Here is a 24,173-nt window from a genome sequence, read left to right on the forward strand (position 1 = left end):
CAGTCCACCGCATACCACCTAGTCTAGATCGTGTTAAAGTGATTGGCTCAGTTTGGTGCAGCTCAGCTCGGCCCCATCCTGTTTTTCTAAATCGGGTTCTTGGCTCTGTTCAAGTGAACTTTCTGCTCTTCCCAGGAAAGCGCTTTGCTGCAGCACAGTTGCTCTTCTTCCCCTGTGTGGCAGTAATCCCCTTCAGTTGATTATCTCTCACGGTCTGCCTCTCCTGCTTGTCTTACTGGCAGGACAGGTAAGGGGTACTCTTTCTCCTCACCTGTACCTGTTCTCTTTTCCTCTCGGTTGTTCCGAGAGGCACGAGACGAACAGAGAGAGCTCTGACGAATTTGTCTTCAGAGTTTGGGTGCCTGGCATGCTTTGGGTGTCGGTCCCCCGATTGTCTCGTAGTACAACCAGGTAGCTGAGGAGGGTTTCTTGGGAGAGAGATACAGGAGTTTCACACTTCAGAAGCAGCGAGGGTCTCCCTCGTCAAGATGCGATCGCCCTCGTTTTTTTGAGAACTTCTCGCTGATTCGTCAGCATGAGGATCCGCGAGACAGGACCACTCAGCCCTTAGGAACGAACCTTTACTTGGTTCTGCCTTTCTCTTTCAGAGACATGCCAGATATCGCGGTAATCAAGGTTCGTACCAGGGCACTGCCTTTCCTTTGGACAATGGCCAAGACCTTTGGGTCTAAGTCATCTCAGCTCAACCTTGAGTTCAAGCCAGCCCCCTCCAGGCTTCGGAAGAAGATCGCAGAACACATAGCCCTCTTCTTCCCTTTTAGAAAAGTGCACATAACTGTGTCTCTTTCCACCCTCTTTTCCATAAGGGAGGTGGGAAGAAGAGAAGAGAGAGAAAAGTATCAACCAGGAAGAAGTTCTCCTACTGCAGAGGCCTGGTTGAAATGATACTTATCAAGTCTCTGGAACTGGCAGCGACATTGCCGGGACCTGGGAATGGATTCCTTTTGGAGAAGCGTCTATTTCCGTTGGGTCTCGGCAATTCTTTTCAGCAAACTTCCATCCTGCTTCCTCTCCTGTGCTCCCGATTCGGGAAATGCCAGCCCAGCTCGAGCTAATTGTCTCGGTATCCTGTCATCTCGCAGAAGCTTCCCCATGGTGGAAAATGGAGGTCTGCTTCCATTCCTCCTTCCTTCTTTCCTCTTCGAAGTATGAGGAAAGAGTTAGGCTAATGCTTGATGGAAGGAACCTCCAAATATGCTTGCATAGTCACTCACATCGTGTTTCTACTGGATTCACTGATCAAGGAATAAGCGCACACTTGTAAGACTTCGTCTTGAAGGTGTGTGACCAAGATGATTAGTACCTTCTCATCAACATCCTGGACTCAAGGCAGCCTTTTGGCCTTCCAAGAATTCAGGATGAATTTTGCGACACATTGGTTTCATTGAACAACAAAACCACAGTAGTGGCATTCGTTGACAAACAAGAGGGAATAGTTTTTTCCTCCTGTTTCATCTGTTGACATTTGCAGGTAGTCGAGTGTTCTATAGCGCACTTGACATCTCAATTAGCCAGATGCATTCCCGGTGGGGATGTATTGGTAGGTGAGCTTGGCCTCGGGTTTGAGTGATTGGGACGGAAGGTGCTGTTCACTCTTTTCTTCACAAAGATTCACGAAGAGACTGCTCTCTGCTCGACTGAGAGATCCCTACTGTCTTTCTGTTGCCTCCCTGCACAACAAAGTCGGTAGTTTTTCTTGCTCCTTCGTACCAGACCCAGGGGCCGCTATGGTGAGGCATGCTGTCTTTTTTGGGGAAAAATCAGTATCTACGGTTTTCCCCCTGTATTTGTCTGTTTCGCTAGGGGTTCGCAAGCATTGCTCACCCTGAGTTACAGACAAATGCTGGAAGACTTCGCCTTTCACCTGACCTGATAACTCTGCTTCCAAGGCATCGAAAAGTGTTCTGCTTGACCCAACCTCCTGCAGCAGTTACGCAAGAAGCAGTTCTTCAGGCAGTACATCCCTGTGTGTTCAGGACTGGGAGACCTTCCAGCTTTCCTTGCAAGCATAGGCTTTCTTGCCAAGCGGCAACGGATATGGCCGGATACCTCTTGAAGTCCTTTGCAACACTGTCCTAGGGACTGAATCCATCTCCTCTGGTGGGTGTCTTTGACAGAACTTCTTCTCGTGTCAGTGTCACTCTTCAAATCTTGACTTTCTCGTCTTCTCCACTGAGGGTTGCTTCTCTCCCTTTCGTTTGTGAAGAATGCAGGCCCTTGCGACCTAGTCTTCTATCTGAAGTAGCTTTCTTCTCCTCAGTCGAGATTTAGCTAAGGATGAGAAGCTTGTTCGGTCTTGCTGTTCCAGGGAACTGTTCCCTGGGTGGCATGTGACTCTTGTTTAGGGTTCCTGTCCCGTGCTCTGCAGGCGCCCTTACAGGAGTGGTCGGATAGAGGTGTGCTCTATTAGGACCATCTCTCATTTCGCTCCGGCTTTGGTGTAGAAGATGGAAGAACAGGTGAAGGGGATCAATACATCGACTCCTTCTCGGATGTCATAAGTGGACTCCGAATCCATTGGCATCTATTATCGGGTTCGAGTCCTTCGTGTTCCCCTCCTCCTTGGACTTTGTATCGATGATGCAGATCAGTGGTTACTTTGACCTATTGAGGAGCTGTGGTACTTTCCGAAAAGGCTCGACATTCCTAACCTGGATGTTGTCGACGTTTTCGCTGGTACTCTCTCTCCCAAGGAAAAAGTTTATTGGATACATCTTTCTCCTGGCTTCTTGAAGCTATCAAAGGAGGTACTCGCCAGCTGGCAACGATGATACCAGTACTTTCCACCCGAGAACTTACAAAGTCAATGGCTTGGTCCATCCCTCACATTCTGGAAGTTTCTGTCAGTCTGGAAGCAAGACGTGGTCTCATAGCCACACTCTTGTCATCCTGTGGTCTTGCCCACAGGCCCTTGGAACCTTTTCTCCTTGGCCCTGTGGTGGCTGTTCAACAAGTTGTGTTTTCTTACCCGGCTCCTTCAAAAGGACTAGTAGCATCTCGCCTAAGGTGTTGGTTCTGGAAGTGAGAAGGTTACCGAGAGTGACTGGCCTCTCTTCCCCCCTCCTTCCCTGCCCTCCTACTTCTCCTCCTTCGGGATGAGAATAGGACTCGAACCAATACTTGCTGGATCTGGCATCTGATGCGGTAAGACTACACATTGAGCAGCTGTTCTATCTTTCTTCTAGAATCATAGAAGCAATTCCGCTCCTTCCTCTAGCAAGGGGAGGAAGGAGAGACTGGCAATAAGGGAAACCCTATCTTGGGTTTTCCTTACTGCCTCCGACTCTAGATTCTTTCCAGCCTATTTTGTCTGAGTGACATTTCCTCACTCATGTGAAAAGGTCCAGTATTTGACATGATCTTGCAGTTCCTACACTCCGATCAATATGTCAGAGGCACGGTACTCCTCGTTCTTTCGACCCAGAGGAGTAGCCCAGATGTGCAGAACTCCAGTCTGTTCAAGAGACTCACTCAGATTCCTCCCTCCAACCAGTGAGTCTTCCTAATGTAAAGGACTGGTGGTTTGTATATCGTGTAGGAACAAATCACGATTTTTGAAAGTAAATTGTATTTTTCTGAACTATACAAACCTGAGGTCCTTTACATTACATATTATGCCCTCCTCATGCCACCACTCAATCTGAACGTGGACCGAAAGGTAAACTGGAATGTTTACAGCCGGGCAGGCAGGTATTCCCGCCTACTTGGCAGTAGTTACTGCCTAACTACCTTGTTCAAGAGTTTAACCGCCATGTTCAGCTTTGCCGTAAGTACAGTAGCCGCCAAAAGGAATTGCCCCTTCAGAAAATTGAGAGAAAAAGACATTTTATGCAAAGGTAAATATTTGTGAAGAATCAAATAATAAAGTAATTATAATAAAATTCAGGGTTAACACTCACCAACCCCTACCCTAATACTTGGTGAGCATGCCACGACGTTTGTGCACCGCCTGTAGTCACTTGGGAACAGAATCTGCCAACATCTGTAGGAGCGTGTTGTCAAGGTTGTCCCAGGCTCGCTGTAACTCTGCAGACAACTTCTCAATGGAAGACGTATCCACGTTCTGTAATTTCCTTTTGATAGTTGCTCATAAATTTTCTGTGGGCAAAATGTCAGGAGAATTCCCTGGCCAGTCGGGAATAAAGTCATTACCACAATCTTTCAGCCAATTAATCTTTTGCTTCGTGGTATGTGTTGTAGCTCTGTCTTGCTGAAAAATGGAGGTCTGGTTACGTTCAAACGAATCCTCTAAGTGATCGTTCAGTATTGTGAACGAGGAATCTTTGTTAACAGTTTTATTCATGGGTAAAAACACTAGAGAACCCTTACCCCCATACCGAAAACAACCCCGTACCATAACATATGGCAGGAACTTAACATTCGTGGCGAGGTACTTAGGGTTAACTGGGTCCAACGTCGCATTCCATCAAACACGTTTCCCCTTCGTATCAGCAACAAAGAACGAAGCCTCATCACTCCAAAGCACTTTCCTCCATTTGCTGATGTCCCAGTCTTTGTACGAGCGTGCAAAAATAACTCTCTCCTTTTGTTTTGCCGTGATCTGTGGCTTCCTACAAGCCTTCACTTTTGAGTATTTCAAGTTTTTTTTTTTTTTTTTTTTTCTTCTTTTCTTATTTTCAAGAGGTTTTCTTCTTTTTTCTTCTTCTTCTTTTCTTCTTCTTCTTCTTCCCAACTGCCTTTGAATGGTTCGGACAGAGGCTCCAGCAACTGCCTCAGGGTTATTAGCCTTAAGTTGTCGGGCTGCAAAGGTTGGATTAGTCTCTTTATGTCCCTTGCCAACACCCTCAGACCCTTCTCACTGATGATGGGGGGTCTCCCTGAGATGGTGTCTGCCTTGGGTATCTCCTTACTGCCACTCTCGCGGTACCTTTTCAAAATGTTTCAGATTGTTCTCGGTTTCACACCGGTCTTTGCACTTATTACACCAGTTTTGTAACCTTCCTCATGAAGCTGAACCACTCTAGCACAATTTTCAAGTGAAGCATAACCGGTAGACATATGAATACATTCACCAGCACTGAACCAAAAAAAATGCAAAGGCGTTAATCCAACCCGGCACAAAAAAAAAAAAATAACAGATCGTACTTAACGACCACCCAGAATTCACTGAATGAATGAGGTATTGTCCTTGAGTGAGACACTACCATTAGGTATGTTGCCAATTAATCAATTTGTCCAGGCCGATTTTTTGCCTCATGAATATGGAATTGACGTTTTTGCTGTATAATATTTTGCTGCTTTTAAAATGGGCAATTCTTTTTGGCGGCTACTGTAGTTCCCTAATGTAAAGGACCTCAGGTTTGTATAGTTAGGAGAAATACAATTTACTTTCAAAAATTGTGATATTTCAGTCCTACATGCTATATGATGTTTTCAGTATAGAAAGTTTGTTTACAAACTTATATGAAGTAGGGAAGACTCATTAATTTAAGATTTTTGTGTCTTTGCATGAGCTTATTTGAAGTCTGAAACTTGTAACAAGGAAATTTGAAAGTGATTGAAAGTTACAGAAACATAGGCAAAAGGATCTACCTACATAGTCTATCAGTAGTTGAGATAACATCTATATTTTCTTTGAATTTTTATCTTTATATACTTCAGAACCATGCACCAATTTCCAGCTGGTTACTTTTTATCACCAAGCCTTACAAGATGTTGAAAGTTATACGTTTTTTAGAATTAGTAGTAAAAAGGAACCTGTCACAGTGAACAGTGAGTCTAGTAGTGATTCTGATTGTTCTAGAAGTAAGAATGATCAAAATTTTGCAGTTTCAGAGAGCATTAAACCCTGCCATGATCCTAGCTCGAAGCCTAAATGCTTCAGCCAGTAGACTGGTTAAGAATTGATTTGCCAAAACCTGGCATTATGTACTTAGCAGCTATAGGTATTACAAATATAACATCAGCATTTGACTCTCATTACTGAAAGTATTTACAATGTTATTTGTAAGGAAGCAAATGAAGTTCGTAACGGAGGTAGTTTCATGCTTTTGATGGACAGTACTGTACTTCCCAGTTGGCCTGGATAGATTTTATGGTGGGTCTCTCAGAAGTTAACCCTTAAACGCCTACTGGACGTATCATACGTCGACTAAAATTGTCTGTTGGGTGCCAAGTGGGCGTACGACTACTACAAAAAATTTCAACCTTGGTCAACTTTGACTCGACTGAAATGGTCGAAAAACGCAATTGTAAGCTAAAACTCTTACATTCTAGTAATATTCAATCATGTACCTTCATTTTGCAACAAATTGGAAGTCTCCAGCACAATATTTCGATTTATGGTGAATTTTTGAAAAAAAAACTTTTTCCTAACACCCGCGGTAACTTGGCCGAAAATTTCAGAAATTCTTTTGTCATTTTGTCATAATTTTTGCACTGTTTTATATTAGCCGTTACATAAAGTTTAATATATGAAAATGTGTGCAATTTCATGCAAAATACAGCAAAATACAACCCATGGTTGTAGCTTTTATCAGTTTGGAAATATTTTCATATAAACCACGATAACTGCCAAAATTTCAACCTTCAACAACTTTGACTTCGACCAAATGGTAAAAAACGCAATTGTAAGTAAAACTCTTACATTCTAGTAATATTCAATCATTTACCTTCATTTTGCAACAAATTGGAAGTCTAGCACAATATTTCAATTTAAGGTGAATTTTTGAAAAAACTTTTTCCTTCGTCCGCGCCAGAAATTCTTTTTCACATCACGTTGTCGTAATGTTTGCACCGTTTTATATTAGTCGTTACATAAAGTTTTATATATGGAAATGTGCGCAATTTCATGTAGAATACAACAGAAAATAACTCATGGTTGTAGCTTTTGTTAGTTTTGAAATATTTTCATGTAAATCACGATAACTGCCAAAATTTCAACCTTTGGTCAACTTTAACTCGACCGAAATGGTAAAAAAACGCAATTATAAGCTAAAAATCTTACATTCAAGTAATATTCAATCATGCACCTTCATTTTGCAACAAACGGGAAGTCTCTAGCACAATATTTCGATTTATGGTGAATTTCTGGAGAAAAAAACTTTTTCCTTTCGTCTGCGGCGCAGTAACTCGGCCGAACATCTCAGAAATTCTTTCACACGTTGTCGTAATGTTTGCATCGTTTACATTAGTCGTTACATAAACTTTTACATATGAAAATGTGCGCAATTTCATGTAGAATACAACAGAAAATAGTTCATGGTTGTAGCTTTTATCAGTTTTGAAATATTTTCACATAAATCACGATAACTGCCAAAATTTCAACCTTCGGTCAACTTTAACTCGACCGAAATGGTAGAAAAAACGCAATTGTAAGCTAAAACTCTTACATTCTAGTAATATTCAATCATTTACCTTCATTTGGCAATAAATTGGAAGTCTCTAGCACAATATTTCGATTTATGGTGAATTTTGAAAAAACATTTTCCTTAAGTCCAGCGTGTAATTCGCCAAACATCTCAGAAATTCTTTCGTCACGTTGTCGTAATATTTGCACCGTTTTATATTAGTCGTTACATAAAGTTTTATATATGAAAATGTGCGCAATTTCATGTACAGTACAACAGAAAATAACTCATGGTTGTAGCTTTTATCAGTTTTGAAATATTTTCATATAAATCACGATAAATAGAAAAATTCTACTTTCGGTCAACTTTAACTTGACCGAAATGGTCGAAAACTGCAATTGTAAGCTAAAACACTTACAGTCTAGTAATATTCAATCAATTACCTTCATTTTTCAACAAACGGGAAGTCTCTAGCACAATATTTCGATTTATGGTGAATTTTTGAAAAAAACATTTTTTTACGTCCGCTCGTTACGAATTCATGCATCATTTTATGATAATATTTTCTCTGTGTAGTTTTAATCATTTTACAATTTGTTATATACCAAAATCATTGCAATTTAGTGTACAATACAAAGAAAAACAAAATAACCCGTTAGCTTTAACCGTTTTGCTCACAGCGCGATTTGTATAATATATATGAAATTTTTTTTTTTGCGCTGTCATCTATTTCAATATTTATATATGATAATGATATTTTTTCATTTCTGATGGTTGCATACTAAACTTCAGGCAATGACAAAAAAGGAGCAAAAATGAACTCTTAATCTTGAAAACGGCGTGCTGTGATTTTTTGAAAAACTTTTTTCCACTTCGCGCTAAACTCCCGAACGCCACCGGCATACGGGAGACGTTTTTGTAAATAGAGGCTCGGCGTTTAAGGGTTAATTGGATGATACTTATGGTCAGTCAGTATTTAGAGCAGTGATATCTCTCCCCCCCCTTTTTTTTTATAGTATATTTGCTTTGATGACAAGGATATTCAGAACCACACAGAAGGAGCCTTGACAGGCTGTCAGCCCTCAAAGACATTGGGGATACTTGGTTTGGAACACCTCCACTGCTATTCTGTTCTGTAAAAGGGAAAAGACTCATTATGATGTGTATAATTTACACCAAACACAGAATTTATGTACGAGTAGCATGTGGTTCTGGAATAAGTTACCTGTTGAATGTGGGAGTGTACATCTGTCAAAAGACTAGTGAATCAGCAGAATGAGAACAAAGTAAAATTTTATTACGGCAACCAACAGAGCTCTTGAAAGGAAGAAAGATAACATGCAACAGTTTTTTCTGCAGTTACCCTTGGCCAAGAAACAAAATGTACTTACTTAAAGTTTTATATGAATTCTTCCAAAGAATTGAAAGCAAGTAACAGTCGAGTTTTTATATCCAAAAAACCAACAGTTAATTTGATCTTGAGAAGTAATTCTGAGAAGATGTTGGGCTCTTGATGTCTTTATTTCATATTGTCCAAGAAAAGGAAGAAAGTAGTCTTATAGAGCACCGTGTATGATTTTACCACGTGGAGAGAGAATTAGCAACCTACCATAATATCTACAGTATGGCAAGATGTATAGAAATCCTTGGCAAGCGTGTGGCAATGTATTGCTCATGGCTACAAACTGTATAGTCACTGGCTTTGTTTAACTCTGTGATAAACATCTCAGCATACAGTGCATATGTACTAGAAGTAGGTTGACCCTAGGTAAGTAGCTGAAATAAGCAGAATAGAGGATTAGTACTAAACAAGAATACAGGCATTCCCTGGTTATCGGTGATCTGGTTTTAAACCAGTGCTTGTCTAGCGACGACGAGAACTGGATTTTCGGCGCCATTATGTGCCGGTCTCTTATTATTGGCACCATTCCCCACTTACCAGCTGCGCTGATAACTTGGGATTGGAGCTATTATTGCCAATTCTCGGTTATTGGTGATTTTCAGTTATCATCACTCCATCGGGAACAGAACCCCTGCAGATAACCGGGGACTGCTTGTACTCAAGATTGCTGAAAGGCAATGTTGTTACCTAGTCTTAGGTGACAGGTATCTATTTTGCAATGTGAATGCCAAAACCACACTTGAAAACAACATGGAACAACAATTTTCAAATAGAATGAAAGCATCTAATTAAATCTTAGGCCCTAACCCCAAAAATGGGTGGGAAGGACAATCACTTCTACAAGTAGACCATAAACACATATAAAAAAAATATTTAGAGAAAACTGTCCATTTATTCAATTAAGAGTCAAATCAGACCTTGAGAACTGTGGGTGTTTATGCATTGCTGGAGATTGCAAGGGTTAAAGGATACAATTCAGTAAAATATTTCTGCCATCTGGAGTAGAACATTTGTGTAACAGTTCACCCTGTTGTTAGTTCTTATATTATTAGCAAAAAATAATCTACTTCCTGTTGATTCTCTGTTACAGTTGCTTTCTATATGTGTAGTCTGTTGTTAAGCCATCTCATTGACATTACTTGCTACTTGACTTGTGTATTTGCTTTGTCTTGTAGTAAGACACTTCACTTTATATGGCTATTTGTATCTTGTATGTTACAGGTAATTTTACAACCCCATGCTTTCATCTATGAAGACTGTGTTTTTGCAATGTTTTATTGCTTGAATACATATATGGTGTATGGAAAAGTCGCAGTACCTAACCTAACCTAATCTTTTAGTGGTGGACAAGAAATAAGGACCAACTTTCATATATTTTTATTTACAGTGTCCTTGGACATTAGTTTATTTTTTTTATTTTCAGATCCTGATCTTGGAGGGATTAGAAAAGAACAAGGATGAGAATAGCAGTGTCCCACCAGTTAAACTACTTATTCGAGACAAGGTATAATTGCTTTCCTAAAGTTAATTTTGTGATATATTTTTTTTAACCCCTGGTAAATAGATTACTAAGCAATTTAACTTTCAAATTTTAGACAATAAACAATTTAGTGTCTAAAATTTGAAAGTTAAATTCATATCTTACCACATGTCCATTAGCAAATCTGCAGACGTGAACAGAAAACTTGAAAGGTCACACTGGTTACATTGAATAAAAATGTAGATTATTCTAGTATATCAAAATTAGACTATTATTTTGCCATATACAAGATTGTTAGGTATTACTTCAAAATTTAATAATGTCATATACTGTTATTTGTTTGTGAACAAGAAGTTAACGCTGTTCCATTAGCATAGATTAAACCATAGTGCTGTATTTTAACCAGCAGTATAATTTTTTCTGATAACCCTTATTTAATTTTTTTATATAAATGTTTTCTTGGAGGTGCATTTATTAGTGGGGGTATGAATAGTTGAAGTACTAAATACTGTAGTAACTCAGTCTCTTGCATCATCATATCATCATAAATGTTGTTGTTTAAGCTTTTCCCTTTTGTATTTCTTCATCTTCCCCCATGATTACCTGAGCCCTTACACTTATTTGCCATGCTGCTTCCATATGTACTTCTGTTATTCCCAACTGTTCCTCATCCCTTTTCATCATGTCAGAATTATCTCAGTCTTTGGTACTAAAGCTTTCACCAATTCCTTATGTATGATCAAATCTGCCAATCATACTCTTGACATGAATTTCAACATTTCCTGTTCATATATTAACCCTCTAACGCCGAGCCTCTATTTACAAAAGTGTCTGTTGTATGCCGGTGGCGTTTGGGAGTTAGCGCCGAAGCGGAAAAAGTTTTTTTTTTTTTTTTTTTTTTTTTTTTTAATCACAGCATGCTTAGTTTTTAAGATTAAGAGTTCATTTTGGCTCCTTTTTGTCATTGCCTGAAGTTTAGTATGCAACCATGAGAAATGAAAAAAATATCATTATCATATATAAATATTAAAATATATGACAGCGCAAAAAAATTTTCATATAATTTATACAAATCGCGCTGTGAGCAAAACGGTTAAAGCTAACGAGTTTTTTTTTTCTTTGTATTGTATACTAAATTGCAATGATTTTGGTATATAACAAATTGTAAAACAATCAAAGCAACACAGAGAAAATATTATCACAAAATGATGCATGAATTCGTAATGCGCGGACGTAAAAAAGTTTTTTCAAAAATTCACCATAAATCGAAATATTGTGCTAGAGACTTCCCGTTTGTTGCAAAATGAAGGTAATTGATTGAATATTACTAGACTGTAAATGTTTTAGCTTACAATTGTAGTTTTCGACCATTTCGGTCGAGTCAAAGTTGACCGAAAGTAGAATTTTTTCTATTTATCGTGATTTATATGAAAATATTTCAAAACTGATAAAAGCTACAACCATAAGTTATTTTTTGTTGTATTCTACATGAAATTGCACACATTTCCATATATAAAACTTTATGTGACGACTAAAATAAAACGGTGCAAACATTACGACAAAGTGATGAAAGAATTTCCGAGATGTTTGGCCGAGTTACCGCACGGATGTAAGGAAAAAGTTTTTAGTTACCGCGCGGACGTAAGGAAAAAGTTTTTTTCAAAAATTTATCATAAATCGAAATATTGTGCTAGAGACTTCCAGTTTGTTGCAAAATGAAGGTACATGATTGAATATTACTAGAATGTAAGAGTTTTAGCTTACAATTATGTTTTTCGATCATTTCGGTCGAGTTAAAGTTGACCGAAGGTTGAAATTTGGCACTTATCATGATTTATATGAAAATATTTCAAAACTGATAAAAGATACAACCATGAGTTATTTTCTGTTGTATTCTACATGAAATTGCGCACATTTTCATATATAAAACTTTATGTAAAGACTAATATAAAACAGTGCAAACATTACGACAAAGTGACAAAAGAGTTTCCGAGATGTTCGGCCGAGTTACAGCACAACGCGCGCGTAAGTTTTTTTTTTTTTTTTTTTTTTTTTTTTTTTTTTTTTCAAAAAATTCACCATAAATCGAAATATTGTGCTAGAGACTTCCAGTTTGTTGCAAAATGAAGGTACATGATTGAATATTACTAGAATGTAAGAGTTTTAGCTTACAATTATGTTTTTCGACCATTTTGGTCGAGTTAAAGTTGACCGAAGGTTGAAATTTTAGCACTTATCGTGATTTATATGGAAATATTTCAAAACTGATAAAGCTACAACCATGAGTTATTTTCTGTTGTATTCTACATGAAATTGCGCACATTTCCATATATAAAACTTTATGTAACAACTAATATAAACCAATGCAAACATTACGATAAAGTGACGAAAGAATTTCTGAGATGTTCGGCAGAGTTACCGCGCGTGGACGTAAGGGAAAAGTTTTTTCAAAAATTCACCATAAATTGAAATATTCTGCTAGAGACTTCCAGTTTGTTGGAAAATGAAGGTAAATGATTGAATATTACTAGAATGTAAGAGTTTTAGCTTACAATTGCGTTTTTCGACCATTTCGGTCGAGTCAAGTTGACCGAAGGTTGAAATTTTTTGTAGTCGACGTACGGTACGTCCACTCGGCATCCAACAGACAATTTTAGTCGACGTACGATACGTCCAGGCGGCGTTTAAGGGTTAAAAGTCTCAACATTTGATACAAATGCTTACAGTATTTGAAGTCATAATTCTGTTGAAATTTTGTTAAACATATGGAAACCAGCAATTCCTAATCAGCTTAGTCTTTCTAGATTATTTGGTAAAGGTTTTAAATTTAATGGGAAATATCCAAAAATTTTGGTGAATGTTTAATGTAAATAATCAGTTTTAACAGTAAGTTTTTCTCTTCCAGAATGATAAAGATAAAGCCAATATTACCAAATTGATTGATGCTATCAAGGCCAGCAAAGGAGGATCAAAGATTGGAGTTTATGCCAAAGACAAATTCAACTCGGAACTTATAGATGCTTGGAGGAAAGCTGTCAAGGAGGCAACTTTTGAACAGGTATGCTCAAGTCTATTGCAGACTTCACATAACCATATTAGTAACTTACCAGCTACATTATTCATGTGTTTTTCATGTGGCATTTTAAAAGTAGTTTATTTAAAATGATGATAGGTGTAAGTATATCTTGCATCAGACCAGAAATTAGAATGAATTATTGTTGGATATGGAATATCTTGAAGGTTGAAGTATAACCTGAATTAATTATTGTTGGATATTGAATGTCTTGAAGGTTAAAGTATAACCTGAATTAATTATTGTTGGTTGTGGGATATCTGGAAGGTTAAAGTATAACCTGTTCTCTAGGGCCCCGTAGGTGGATACTGCCATCAGTGCACCTCCTGCTGTGCACTGTAAGCATTACTTAAGGTTCTTTGCAATGTCCCTTCTGCCCCTAGCTGCAACCCCTTCCATTCCTTATACTGTACCTCGATTCGCATTCTTTCTTCTATCTTACATTCCACCCTTTATTAACAATTGATTCAGTGCAACTGCGAGGTTTTCCTAGTATTGCACCTTTCAGTCCTTTTTGCTTTCAGTTTCCGTTACAGAGCTGAATAACCTCATAGGTCCCAGCGCTTGGCCTTTGGTCTAAATTCTGAATTGTCTATCTGTACCCTAAGGTGTTTGCTGTACTTTCTCTAACTTTGCCAACTGGTTCCCTTTTTGCAGATTGATGTCAGCTCAAATATGGCAATAGTTATGTCAGCGAAGGAGGAATCTGAAATTAATACTATTAAGAAGGCTTGTAATGCAACTGTTGATGTATTCTCGAAGTATCTCAAAGAACAGATCATGGATATCATTGATAGAGATAGAAAGGTATGTAGGAAGTGACTAAATGTAAGTGATGCACAACATATATTGTATATTTGATGTCAGATTTTGTCATATTTTTCACTTTCAGGATGAGGTTTCTGATTTACAAATTATGAATTGCAGGTAAAACATGCTAAACTTGCAGAGGGTGTAGAGCAAGCCATGACTGATAAGAAGTATGTAGGGGGTTATGATCCTCAGCAGATTGAGCCTTGCTACCCCCCCATTATTCAGTCAGGTGGAAATTATGCACTCAAGTTTAGCGTGTCTAGGTAATGTTACCCTTATGTTTCATTACAATAGATTTACATTTGCCATTTTTAGTTAGTATTGACTTGCAAGATTATGATGGTGTTTTCTGTCATAAAGTAAGGAACATATTTATCAGGACCAAAGAATTATGAGTACTTTAATTCCAATTGGTTATCTTTTTCCAAAGAATATGGAAAGTCACAAGGAAATTATGGAAAATTGTTAATTGCATGACTTACCTGAGTTAGAAAGTACTGTGTGGAATTACAAAACAGCTTATTTAGCAGAAATTTGTGGCATTGGTTTTGGTTTAGAGAAACATGCACTGTTTTTATTGACACTGTTAAAGGACATTTTTAATCATTGTGAAATATTAATCGTAAAATATTGACTAAAGAGTTATCAGTAGTAACTACTTAATTTCAATATCTTGTCATATTTATTTCTAGTGACAAGAACCCTATGCATTTTGGTGCCATCATCTGCTGCATGGGAGTACGTTACAAAAATTACTGTAGTAACATCTGCAGAACTTTTATGGTCAACCCCCCAGAAAAAATGCAGAAGGATTATGAATTCTTATTGGAATTGTTTGAAAAGTTAATCCAGAAATTAAAGGTAAGATACAGTTACATTAATCTTTATAATATAGTTATTAAAATGTCAAATGGAATTTTGTAAACCAGTATTTTAAGTTAAAAATCTGTCAGTTTAAATCTTGAGCTGTTATTCCAGAATGTTGTGCTTTGAAAAATTTTTTATATGCTTGACTTTTAACTGCCTAAGTTCCAGTAATTATCAGATTTTAGTTATTATCAGTTTTCAACTGTTTTATGTCTAAAACATATCCTTAAAACATCTTAAAGCAATAATGCTAAAAAAAATTTTATTTTAGAATTGTTTATTAACAATTATGTACTTCACTTGTATGGCACTGTGAACCACAAATTGTAAAAAGACTTGTAAAAAACATCTGTATGAATAATTCTGTTTAGGACCAAGTAAGTTACACACTGTTTTATTTGTAAATAAACATATCTTGAAATGTTCTTGCTAAAAAAATTTTTAGATTGGTTCATGGAAAATTTTGCTCATCACTTATATGACACTGAATGAAAATTGTAAAAAAAGGCAAGTAAAAAGTGTCAAAAAATGTATACAATAATTGTCATCCACTAAAATATCCCTTTCTCTCTAGTGGTAGCGTCATAGAGAAAACGTGTTATTCTAATGTATAGGGGTAACTTGCTCAAGATGTCCTGATTCTCTCAGGATTCTTGAAAGTCCAAAAATTTTGTTGTTTTGTTGTTTTCTCAAAACTTACTTTTTTCAAAACTAAATGCTTATTTCTCCAAGAAGACTGAACCAAATTCAATTAAACTTTTCAGAGTGTAGTACAGGCAGTCCCCAGTTATTGGCAATCCAGTTTTACTGGGCTTGTCTAGAGATGAAAATGTGCAATTTTCTGCACCGAAAATCGCTGATTTCTGCTTATTGGCGCTGATACTTACCTAACAGAGGCGCCGATACCTAGTTGCGCTGAAAATCGCTGATTTTTAGTTATTGGCGATTTTCGCTTGAAGTCACGCTCTCAAAATGGAACCCCCCACCGATGACAGGGGACTTCCTGTATAACTGTGTATCTTTATTTTGTTGTCAGGAAAATAACTTTGTTCCGACACGATATACAAACCGTCAGTCCTTTACGTTAGGAATTACTTTCAGCGTAGGCTGGAAACAGCCGTTGAACTTTCGAACAAGGTGGTTAGGCAGTTAACTACCGTCCGGGAGGCGGGAGTACCGCCTACCCGAATGTAGACATTCCAATTTGTTTTCGGCCATCATGTGTTGCAGACGTGTTGCTTGCTCTCTGCCCTGACTGCCTTTGAGCTTTTTCCCGGTGAGATCTTTCTTTGTCTTGTTTGATAATGAATGTGGATAAACCCCTTAAACCCTCCTTCCCCCAGCATGTGTGTCCTGGGGTGGGAGGCAAGAAATGTAACAAGCGTTGATTTGGACCCGCAAGCCCTCTGCCCCACCTGCAGAGGACGTGTGTGTTCACGCGCGTCTCCCCATTTGGAGTGTGTTTCCTGGTCAGCCGAGCAGTGGGCAAAGTTTAAGGGGAGGAGACGATACCGTAGGAAGGCCGCCAAGGTGTCATTCGAGGGTAACACGCCCCCGACGACTACTGTGGTGGCTGATCCGTCGGGATTGTTTCTCCCTCCCAGCGAGCTTCCCCTTCTTGCTGCCTCTCCCTTGGGTGAGGACTCCCCTTCCCCTTCCTCGTTCATTTCATCGGGTGTGGAAGGCTGCAGGGGAGCGAACGTTCAGGACATCCTCTCTGGGGCCTCTCCTCACTCCAGGGGCAAATTTTTTCCCCTGGAGCGAGTAGAGGCTTCCCGTTTTGACCCGACTCTGTCCTCAGGTTGGGTGTGGAAGGGTCTGTTGGTAGCCAAGTACCCGATCTCACCTCTGCCTGGCTGCACCTGGGTCTTCCTGGCGTTCCGTCACTAGAGGGCCAGGTGTCCCATTTGTCAGGCACTCCGGTGACGACCCCCGCATCCACCAGCACTACCATCACCATGTCATCCTTTGGGAAGCCTTCTGTGTCGGTGGCCTCGCACCTGGACATCCAGGTGTCAGCTCTCCTGCAACATTCCGTTCCGTGCCGCTGCCTCCTGGTTTCATGGCCCCTCGCAGATGGTGACTTCTTCTTCTGTACCGTTCATGTCCATGCCTGCTCCTGTTGCCGACCCACGCTCGTTCTTGACCACAGTTCCTGCTCCTGGCTACCCTGTCTCTTGGCCCGGCCTGGCTTCCCATATGTCACCCATGCCTTCAACCCAGGCTTCTAATGGCTTTCCTGGCTCCCGCACTGCTGCACCTGCCACAGTAGCTGCTGGCCCGAGCACCGTCTCTGCTACCTGGGTTGCGCCTGCTTCCCTGGCCCCCCCTCGTTGCTCCTGTGCCTTCTGCTGCTCCTTCATGGATGGGGGACCTGACTGCCATCCTGAGGAAAATGACAAAGAAGAAGATCGAGGAAGGTGTCGTCGTCTGCTGCCTCTTCTTCCTCTTCTTTCGAGGCTCACCAGCCGAAGAAGAAAAAATCCCCCCCCCCCTCCCAAGAAGTCTCATACTGAGACTTCTAAGGGACTGCCTCCTTCCACAGGGAAGGCAGTGGGATTTCTCATTGGCTTTTCCCGGTCCACGGACCAAGGAACAGATGCGTTGACCCCCGAGTCAGTTGTATCAGGAGCCGAGGGCGTGCAGACTGTGGTTTGCACTCCCCCCGCTGCACCAAAGAAGCCTGCTTCTAAGGCCAGCAGGACCATGCTGGACACTTGTTTGTGAGCCGCTCCGAGTACCCAGGTCTCTAAGGAGACCTGAGTACCCCAGTCTGGTATAGGAGAAACCTCACTCTGTACCAACTTGGGCACAGGACGGGAGAAGGAGTCTGGGCATGCTGGTGCCCCGACTCTTCCTTTGGTACTTCTTGTAGTGCCAAGGCAGGTCCCCGGGAAGGTGCGCCGGTCCCTCAGGTCTGGACACCTGGTGAGGTAGAGAAGAGGTCCCCTGCTCAGTCTTCCCGAGAGGTTTCATCCTCGAAGAAGACTGGGGCGCATCCAGAGGACAGTGCAAGTTCTCGGCAGCCAGCCGCGTGCTCAACTCGAACGTGGCCAGCCTGGCTCAGGGGAGCTGAGTGCACAGCTCGACTCGCATAAGCTGCTCCATTCTCCTCGGGAGAACGCTTCGCCCAGGCGAAAGCATTCTCCTCAACCCGGGTTGCCTTCACCACTTTTGGTTGGTGACCGCTCCTGCCCGCTGCCCCTGTTGGTTCTGCCAGCAAGACCAGTGAGAGTGCCCAATCCTCCTTGCCTGTCCCCTCTACCTCCTGGGCTCCTTCCAGGGGCCACGAGTCAGACAGGAAGAACTCCGGCGAGTTTTCTCCCCGGAGTTCTACTTCAGGGGTGTATGTGCCTGGCTCAGTCCTCGGCTCGGACAGGTCGTAAACCTGCATGGTGCAGGAAGGATTACAGGGGTCTGCTGAGGTTCTCCCTCCTGCAGGGAGTAGATCAGGATGACTGCACCCGGGAAGGACTCAAGGGTCTTCTTCCCCAGGACGTGTACATCCCCGAGATACAGAGGACTTTTGCCGAGGTAATTGCGCTGATTCATCAGCGCAACAACCGCGGGGAATGGACCACGGCTTCTTCTGTGGATCGTCCTCGCGCTTTGAATCCTTTTGGGGACCCAAGAAGGAACCCAAGGCTTCGGTGGGGCTGCTGTGGTCCACACTTGCCTAGGGGGCCTTCGATCAAGTGAGGTCTTGTGTCTGGGCAGGACAATTCACTACGATCGAACCACTCTCACAAGCTGCTTCCCCCTCCTCTGCCTCGTCAGAAGTGTTTCTGTACGCCATCGGAGAGGTCATTGCCACCTGAGCCGGTTGCCCTGGATCTGGGTCTCTAGTTGCAGCAACTTACTGCAGAGAGTATCTCCCTCTCTCAGCAAGAGGCCGCAACCCTGGAAGCCACCGCATGGCAGCTTTCCAGGCAGTCTCCTCGTTGTGGTCATTCACAGTGTCCAAAGTGGCTGCTTCCTCAGGCGCTATTGTACCTGGGGAAGACTCCACTTTCAGGAGACTATGCCAGTTGGGAGGTAGAGCCATCTCCTACCTCGCCCACCAGACGGCAAACCTGTAGGCTAACCTGGTCCTGAAGCGGAGGGACGCCGTTCTTTCTCACTTCTTCAGGTCCATGGGGCGCAAGTCAGCAATGACCCAGCGAAACGGACCGTTGCTGGGTTCTACCTCTCTCTCCCTTAGAGAGTTGGTGGACACTGCGGTGGACAGATGTCGGGCCGATGACAGCGACTGCCTTGTTCACCAGGCAGTGCCCGAGACCTCCTGGTCTTCGCGATTTACTGCAGACAGGCCCTCGGGTCAGGCTAGCTCTTCCTCGGCCCCTAAGAAGTCCCAGTCTTCGAAGGGATCCTGTGGAAACACCCAGCCGCCTTCTTCCTCTAGAAAGGATGGGTCTTCCCACCCTTTTCAGCCCGCTTTCCAATCCGGTAAAGGGGGCAAGGGGAAGAAGAAGAAGGGAAAATGCTAGGGGCGGTGTTCCCCCCAACTGCTGCCGAAGGTGGCGGTTGCCTGTTGAGCCTTTAGGCAACATGGCAGCGATACGGAACCAAGACCTGGATAGTGAATGTCCTTTGGGATGGATATCTACTACCCTTCAAGTCTCAGCCACCCCTCACCTACACTCCGGCCTGTCTCCGCCTACATCCAAGGAACACTGAAGGACTCTGCACTACAGCAAGAAGTGCAAGCCATGCTGAGCAAGGGTACTGTGGAAGTCGTGTCGGACTGGACCCCAGGCTTTTACTGCCGTGTCTTCCTCGTAGAGAAAGCCACAAGGATGGAGACCGCTCATAGACCTCTCTCCCCTGAACCGATTTGTTTGCCAGACTTGGTTCACGATGGAAACGACGCTTTCCGTGCTCGCTTCCATCAGGGAGAACGACTTCATGCTTATGGTGGGCTTGGGGGATGCGCGTATTTCCAAATACCCATTCATCCGTCCTCTCATAAGTACCTCCACATTATCGTCGGGGAGCCGGTCTCCCAATTCAGGGCACTCTGCTTTGGGATGTTGACCGCTCCCCAGGTGTTCATGAGAGTCTTCTCTCCCGTGTCAGCTTGGGCCCATTCACACGGGATACGTCTACTGAGGTATCTTGACGACTGGCTGGTCCTGGCAAGCGGTTGCTGCAGGACAGGGATCGACTCCTGGAGTTTTGCCGCAATCTTGGGATCATGGTGAACCTCGAGAAGTCGGAGCTCGCCCCCAAGCAGAAGATAAAGTACCTGGGCATTCTGGTAGACATGGTAGCAGCAAAAGTCTTTCCCTTGGACTCTCATATCAGCAGGTTCAGGCAGGCAGCACAGCCGTTCCTGTCTTGACAGGAACAGCCAGCCCGGCAATGGCAAGTCGTCATCGGTCACCTGTCGTTGCTGGAGAAGCTGGTACCTCATGGGCGTCTTTACCTGCGGACTCTACAATGGAGACTAAAGGAGTATTGGTCCCAGTCCTTTCTTATCCCTCTTTCCGAGGAGGTGAGAGAGGACCTTCTCTTGTGGATGGACGACTGGAACCTCTTGACAGGAGTATCCCTGCATACTCCCCCTCCGGACATGCTGCTGTTCTCAGACGCATCGACCGAGGGATGGGGCGCACACCTGGAGGAGTTGCTGACTTTGCGAGTGTGGCACCGAGACGACAAGCACCTTCACATCAACGTCATGGAACCCAAGGCAGCCTTCCTGGCTCTCCAAGAGTTCTGGGACCGAGTGATGGGACACTCCGTGGTACTGATGAGCGACAATACCACGGTAGTGGCATACGTCAACAAGCAGGGGTGTCTGGTATCCCTCCTGCTCCACCAGTTGACAATGTGGGTGCATGAGTGGGCCGTGGCTCACTTGGTAGAGCTGTCAGCCAGGTACATTCCAGGCAAGAGGAATGTCGTGGCAGACAAGCTCAGCCGCCAGAATCAGGTGATCGGAACCGAATGGTCCCTTCACTTGGAAGTCACAGAAAGGCTGTTCGACCTGTGGGGGCGTCCAGGTCTTCTGTTCTGTTGTGCCAGACCCTTGGGCTGCTGCAAGGGATGCTTTCCAGCACCCGTAGGACAACCTCAACGTGTACGCCTTTCCTCCATTCTGTCTGATTCGCAGAGTGATCAACCAGGCAATGATCACTCCAAATCTCAGAATGATTCTGGTGGCACCCACGGCCATTTGGTATCCTGACCTGCTAGCCCTCCTTTCCGAGGCGCCAAGAGAGATCCCCCTCTGCCCCAACATGCTGTGTCAACCCCACATGGAGCAATAACACCAGGCAGTGCAGTCCCCGTGTCTTCACAGCTGGAGGTTATCCACCATGTCCTGTGAGCAAGAGGGTTTTTGCATCATGCAGCAACGGAGATGGCTGGGTACCTCAGACGATCCTCCGCAGCAGTATACAAGGGAAAGTGGTCCGTCTTCTGTGGCTGGTGTCGTGGACAGGGTATCTCTCCAGTCAGAGCTACTGTTCAGCAGGTCACGGACTTCCTCACCTTCCTTCGCTGAGAGAAGCTTCACACCTTTTCAGCTGTAAAAGGCTACCATGCCACACTCAGCCTAGTCTTGCAGCTGAAAGTAGATATCTCCTCCTCTTTCGAGATTTCTCTACTGATGAGAAGCTTCAAAAGGTCTTGCCCACACAGGGACCTCAGACCCCTGCATGGGACGTGACTCTCATTTTAAGGAGCCTGACTCGTGCACCGTACGAGCCTTTACGAGAGTCGTCAGACAGGGATCTGACCCTGATGACCGTCTTCTTGCTGGCCCTGGCATCGGCGAAGAGAGTTGGCGAACTGCACACTTTCCTTTGATGATCAACACTCGAGGGGATGGGGATCAGTTACTCTCAATTTCGTCCCAGATTTCGTGAAGACTAAGAATCCTTCTGTCCCTGACGCACTGTTCAAGTCTTTCACGATCCCCTCCCTAGAGGACTTTGTAGGTAATGAACCAGACAAGATGCTACTGTGTCCTGTTAGAGTGCTGTGGCACTGTCTGAAGAGGACTTAACGTCTCCAGCCTGAGTGTCGATGACTCTTCGTTGATACTGTACTGGCTTGACCAAGAAAGAAGAGTCCAAGAACACGATCTCTTTCTGGCTTCGTGAGATGATACGGAGAGCGTATTCTGCTGCTGGAGAAGACAGCACTTGTACACTTCGTCCGAGAGCTCACCAAGTCCACAGCATTGGTCCATCCCTCGCATTCCGGAAGAACATGTCGGTTCTTCAGTTGTTGAAGGCAGGTGTATGGTCCCAACAGACCACCTTCACCTCCTTCCCCTTGCAACAGGGGAAAGGAGACCATGACAATAAGACAAACCCAATGCTTTTGCCTTAATGTCACCGACTCCAAGTTCTTCTTAGCCTACTTTGCCTGAACTGACAGTTCCTCTTTCATTCAAAGGGACCCAGAAGTCTGATGATTGATCCCACATTTCTTACAACCTGATCATTTTGTCAGAGGCAGTTTTCCGTTCCTTGCCCTATCTACCAGAAAGGGAAGACAAGTTGTGGTGAACTCCAGTCAGTTCATAGACTCACTCAGATTCCTCCCTCCAACCAGTGAGTCTTCCTAGTGTAAAGGACTGATGGTTTCTATATCGTGTTGGAACAAATCACGATTTTTAAAAGTAAATTGTATTTTTCCTAACTATACAAATCCGAGGTCCTTTACATTACATTTCATGCCCACCTCATGCCACCCCTCAATCTGATACCTGGGCCAAAAGGCAAATTGGAATGTTTACATCCAGGCAGGCGGGTACTCCCGCCTCCTGGACAGTAGTTAACTGCCTAACCACCTTGTTCGAAAGTTCAACAGCTGTTTCCAGGCTACACTGAAAGTAATTCATAATGTAAAGAACCTCAGGTTTGTGTAGTTAGGAAAAATACAATTTACTTTTTAAAAATTTGATTTTCGGTGCAACTTTAATTTTTGCATGAGAAGTGACATCATGATTTTTTTCAACTGCAAAACAAGTGAACTTAAGAGGTCGAATTTCTAAATTTCCCCACGAGAGAACTTTCATTATTAATTGTAGAATAAGTGATAATCATTTGAAGCAAATCCCTCCCATATCCAGAAAAAAAAATTTAACTATCCTTAATAAACGAAATCAGAAAAAAATTGTTTTAAATATGGAAAGATTTGGAATAGGAATGCTTCTTATTAACTTATTTTCTTATAACAAATGATGAGACCTGTAAAAGAGTGAGTACTGATTGTTGGTTCCGAAGTCCAGGTCTGCAAATTTCCGTTTTCATCCCTTTGCTACATTTGGGATTTTGTATTCCTTGCCTTTCTATTATCCATTTGAGTACTGTGAGGGATTTCTGCATTAAAAACCAATTAATATTGCTCTTTCTTCAAGTCTTTGTATGGTTTTATCGGGCTTTAATACAATTATATTTCTCTCTTTTTGTTCAACCAATATAATTTTACGTGTTATAATTTATGCATATTTGCTTTAGCCAGCATTGTAACTAGAGCTATGGTTTTTCAGGCTGGAGTAAAGTTGTGTGATGTTTATGAAGAGATCTATAATCATGTTAAAGAGAAAAGAAGTGATATGGCTGACAAATTGACAAAGGCAGTTGGGTAAGTGATTTTTACAATTTAGTTTTATTTACTGGACACAGGATGAATCCATCACATGTGTAAAATGGCAAATATATATCTATGTAGATAATTATTTTTTGTTGCTGAAAATTCAGGAACTTGAGCATTGTGTACAACATGACTAAATAATGCCTCTTTGTCAGGTTTGGTATGGGAATTGAGTTCCGTGAATCTGCTCTCCTCATTGGACCCAAGACAACAGTTGTTTCAAAGAAAGGTCAAGTTTTTAATGTTAACCTGGGTTTCTCTGACCTTTCAAATTCTGAAGCCAAAGACAGTGAAGGGAAGAAATATGCCTTATTTATTGGGGACACAGTTGTGGTTAATGAGGTGAGTGACTGATGTTAATGTCTTATAATGATCACACTTTGATATATACTGTTGCAGTATTGGGTTACCATATGCAATTTGCCTCTTGCATTTTTTAAAGGAGCTCCAGATGAGAATCAGTCAGTTGACATTCAGACTTAATCCTAAAATGCAAAATTAGTTTGTGGTTGTCTTATGTTCTCTTCATTTTTTCTAGTACAGTATAAAAACAGTACAAGCTAATAGTTTTAAATATTTGTTTCATTACTCAAGTGA

General features: G+C 42.2%; 1 protein-coding gene across 4 annotated transcripts in view; it reads left to right on the top strand.

Moving 5' to 3' along the window:
- Window positions 1–24,173, top strand: part of dre4 (SPT16 homolog, facilitates chromatin remodeling subunit dre4) — a 94,278-nt gene that overhangs the window by 8,531 nt on the left and 61,574 nt on the right. For all 4 annotated transcript variants that reach the window (XM_067134187.1, XM_067134179.1, XM_067134197.1 and 1 more), the window contains exons 3-9: window positions 10,157–10,237; window positions 13,119–13,271; window positions 13,944–14,093; window positions 14,214–14,362; window positions 14,792–14,960; window positions 23,473–23,567; window positions 23,732–23,918. In XM_067134187.1, coding sequence (XP_066990288.1) covers window positions 10,157–10,237; window positions 13,119–13,271; window positions 13,944–14,093; window positions 14,214–14,362; window positions 14,792–14,960; window positions 23,473–23,567; window positions 23,732–23,918 — 984 coding nt within the window. The remainder of the gene's footprint in view (window positions 1–10,156; window positions 10,238–13,118; window positions 13,272–13,943; window positions 14,094–14,213; window positions 14,363–14,791; window positions 14,961–23,472; window positions 23,568–23,731; window positions 23,919–24,173) is intronic.

The sequence above is a fragment of the Macrobrachium rosenbergii genome, chromosome 3 (assembly GCF_040412425.1).
Source record: "Macrobrachium rosenbergii isolate ZJJX-2024 chromosome 3, ASM4041242v1, whole genome shotgun sequence".
Classification (NCBI taxonomy): domain Eukaryota; kingdom Metazoa; phylum Arthropoda; class Malacostraca; order Decapoda; family Palaemonidae; genus Macrobrachium; species Macrobrachium rosenbergii.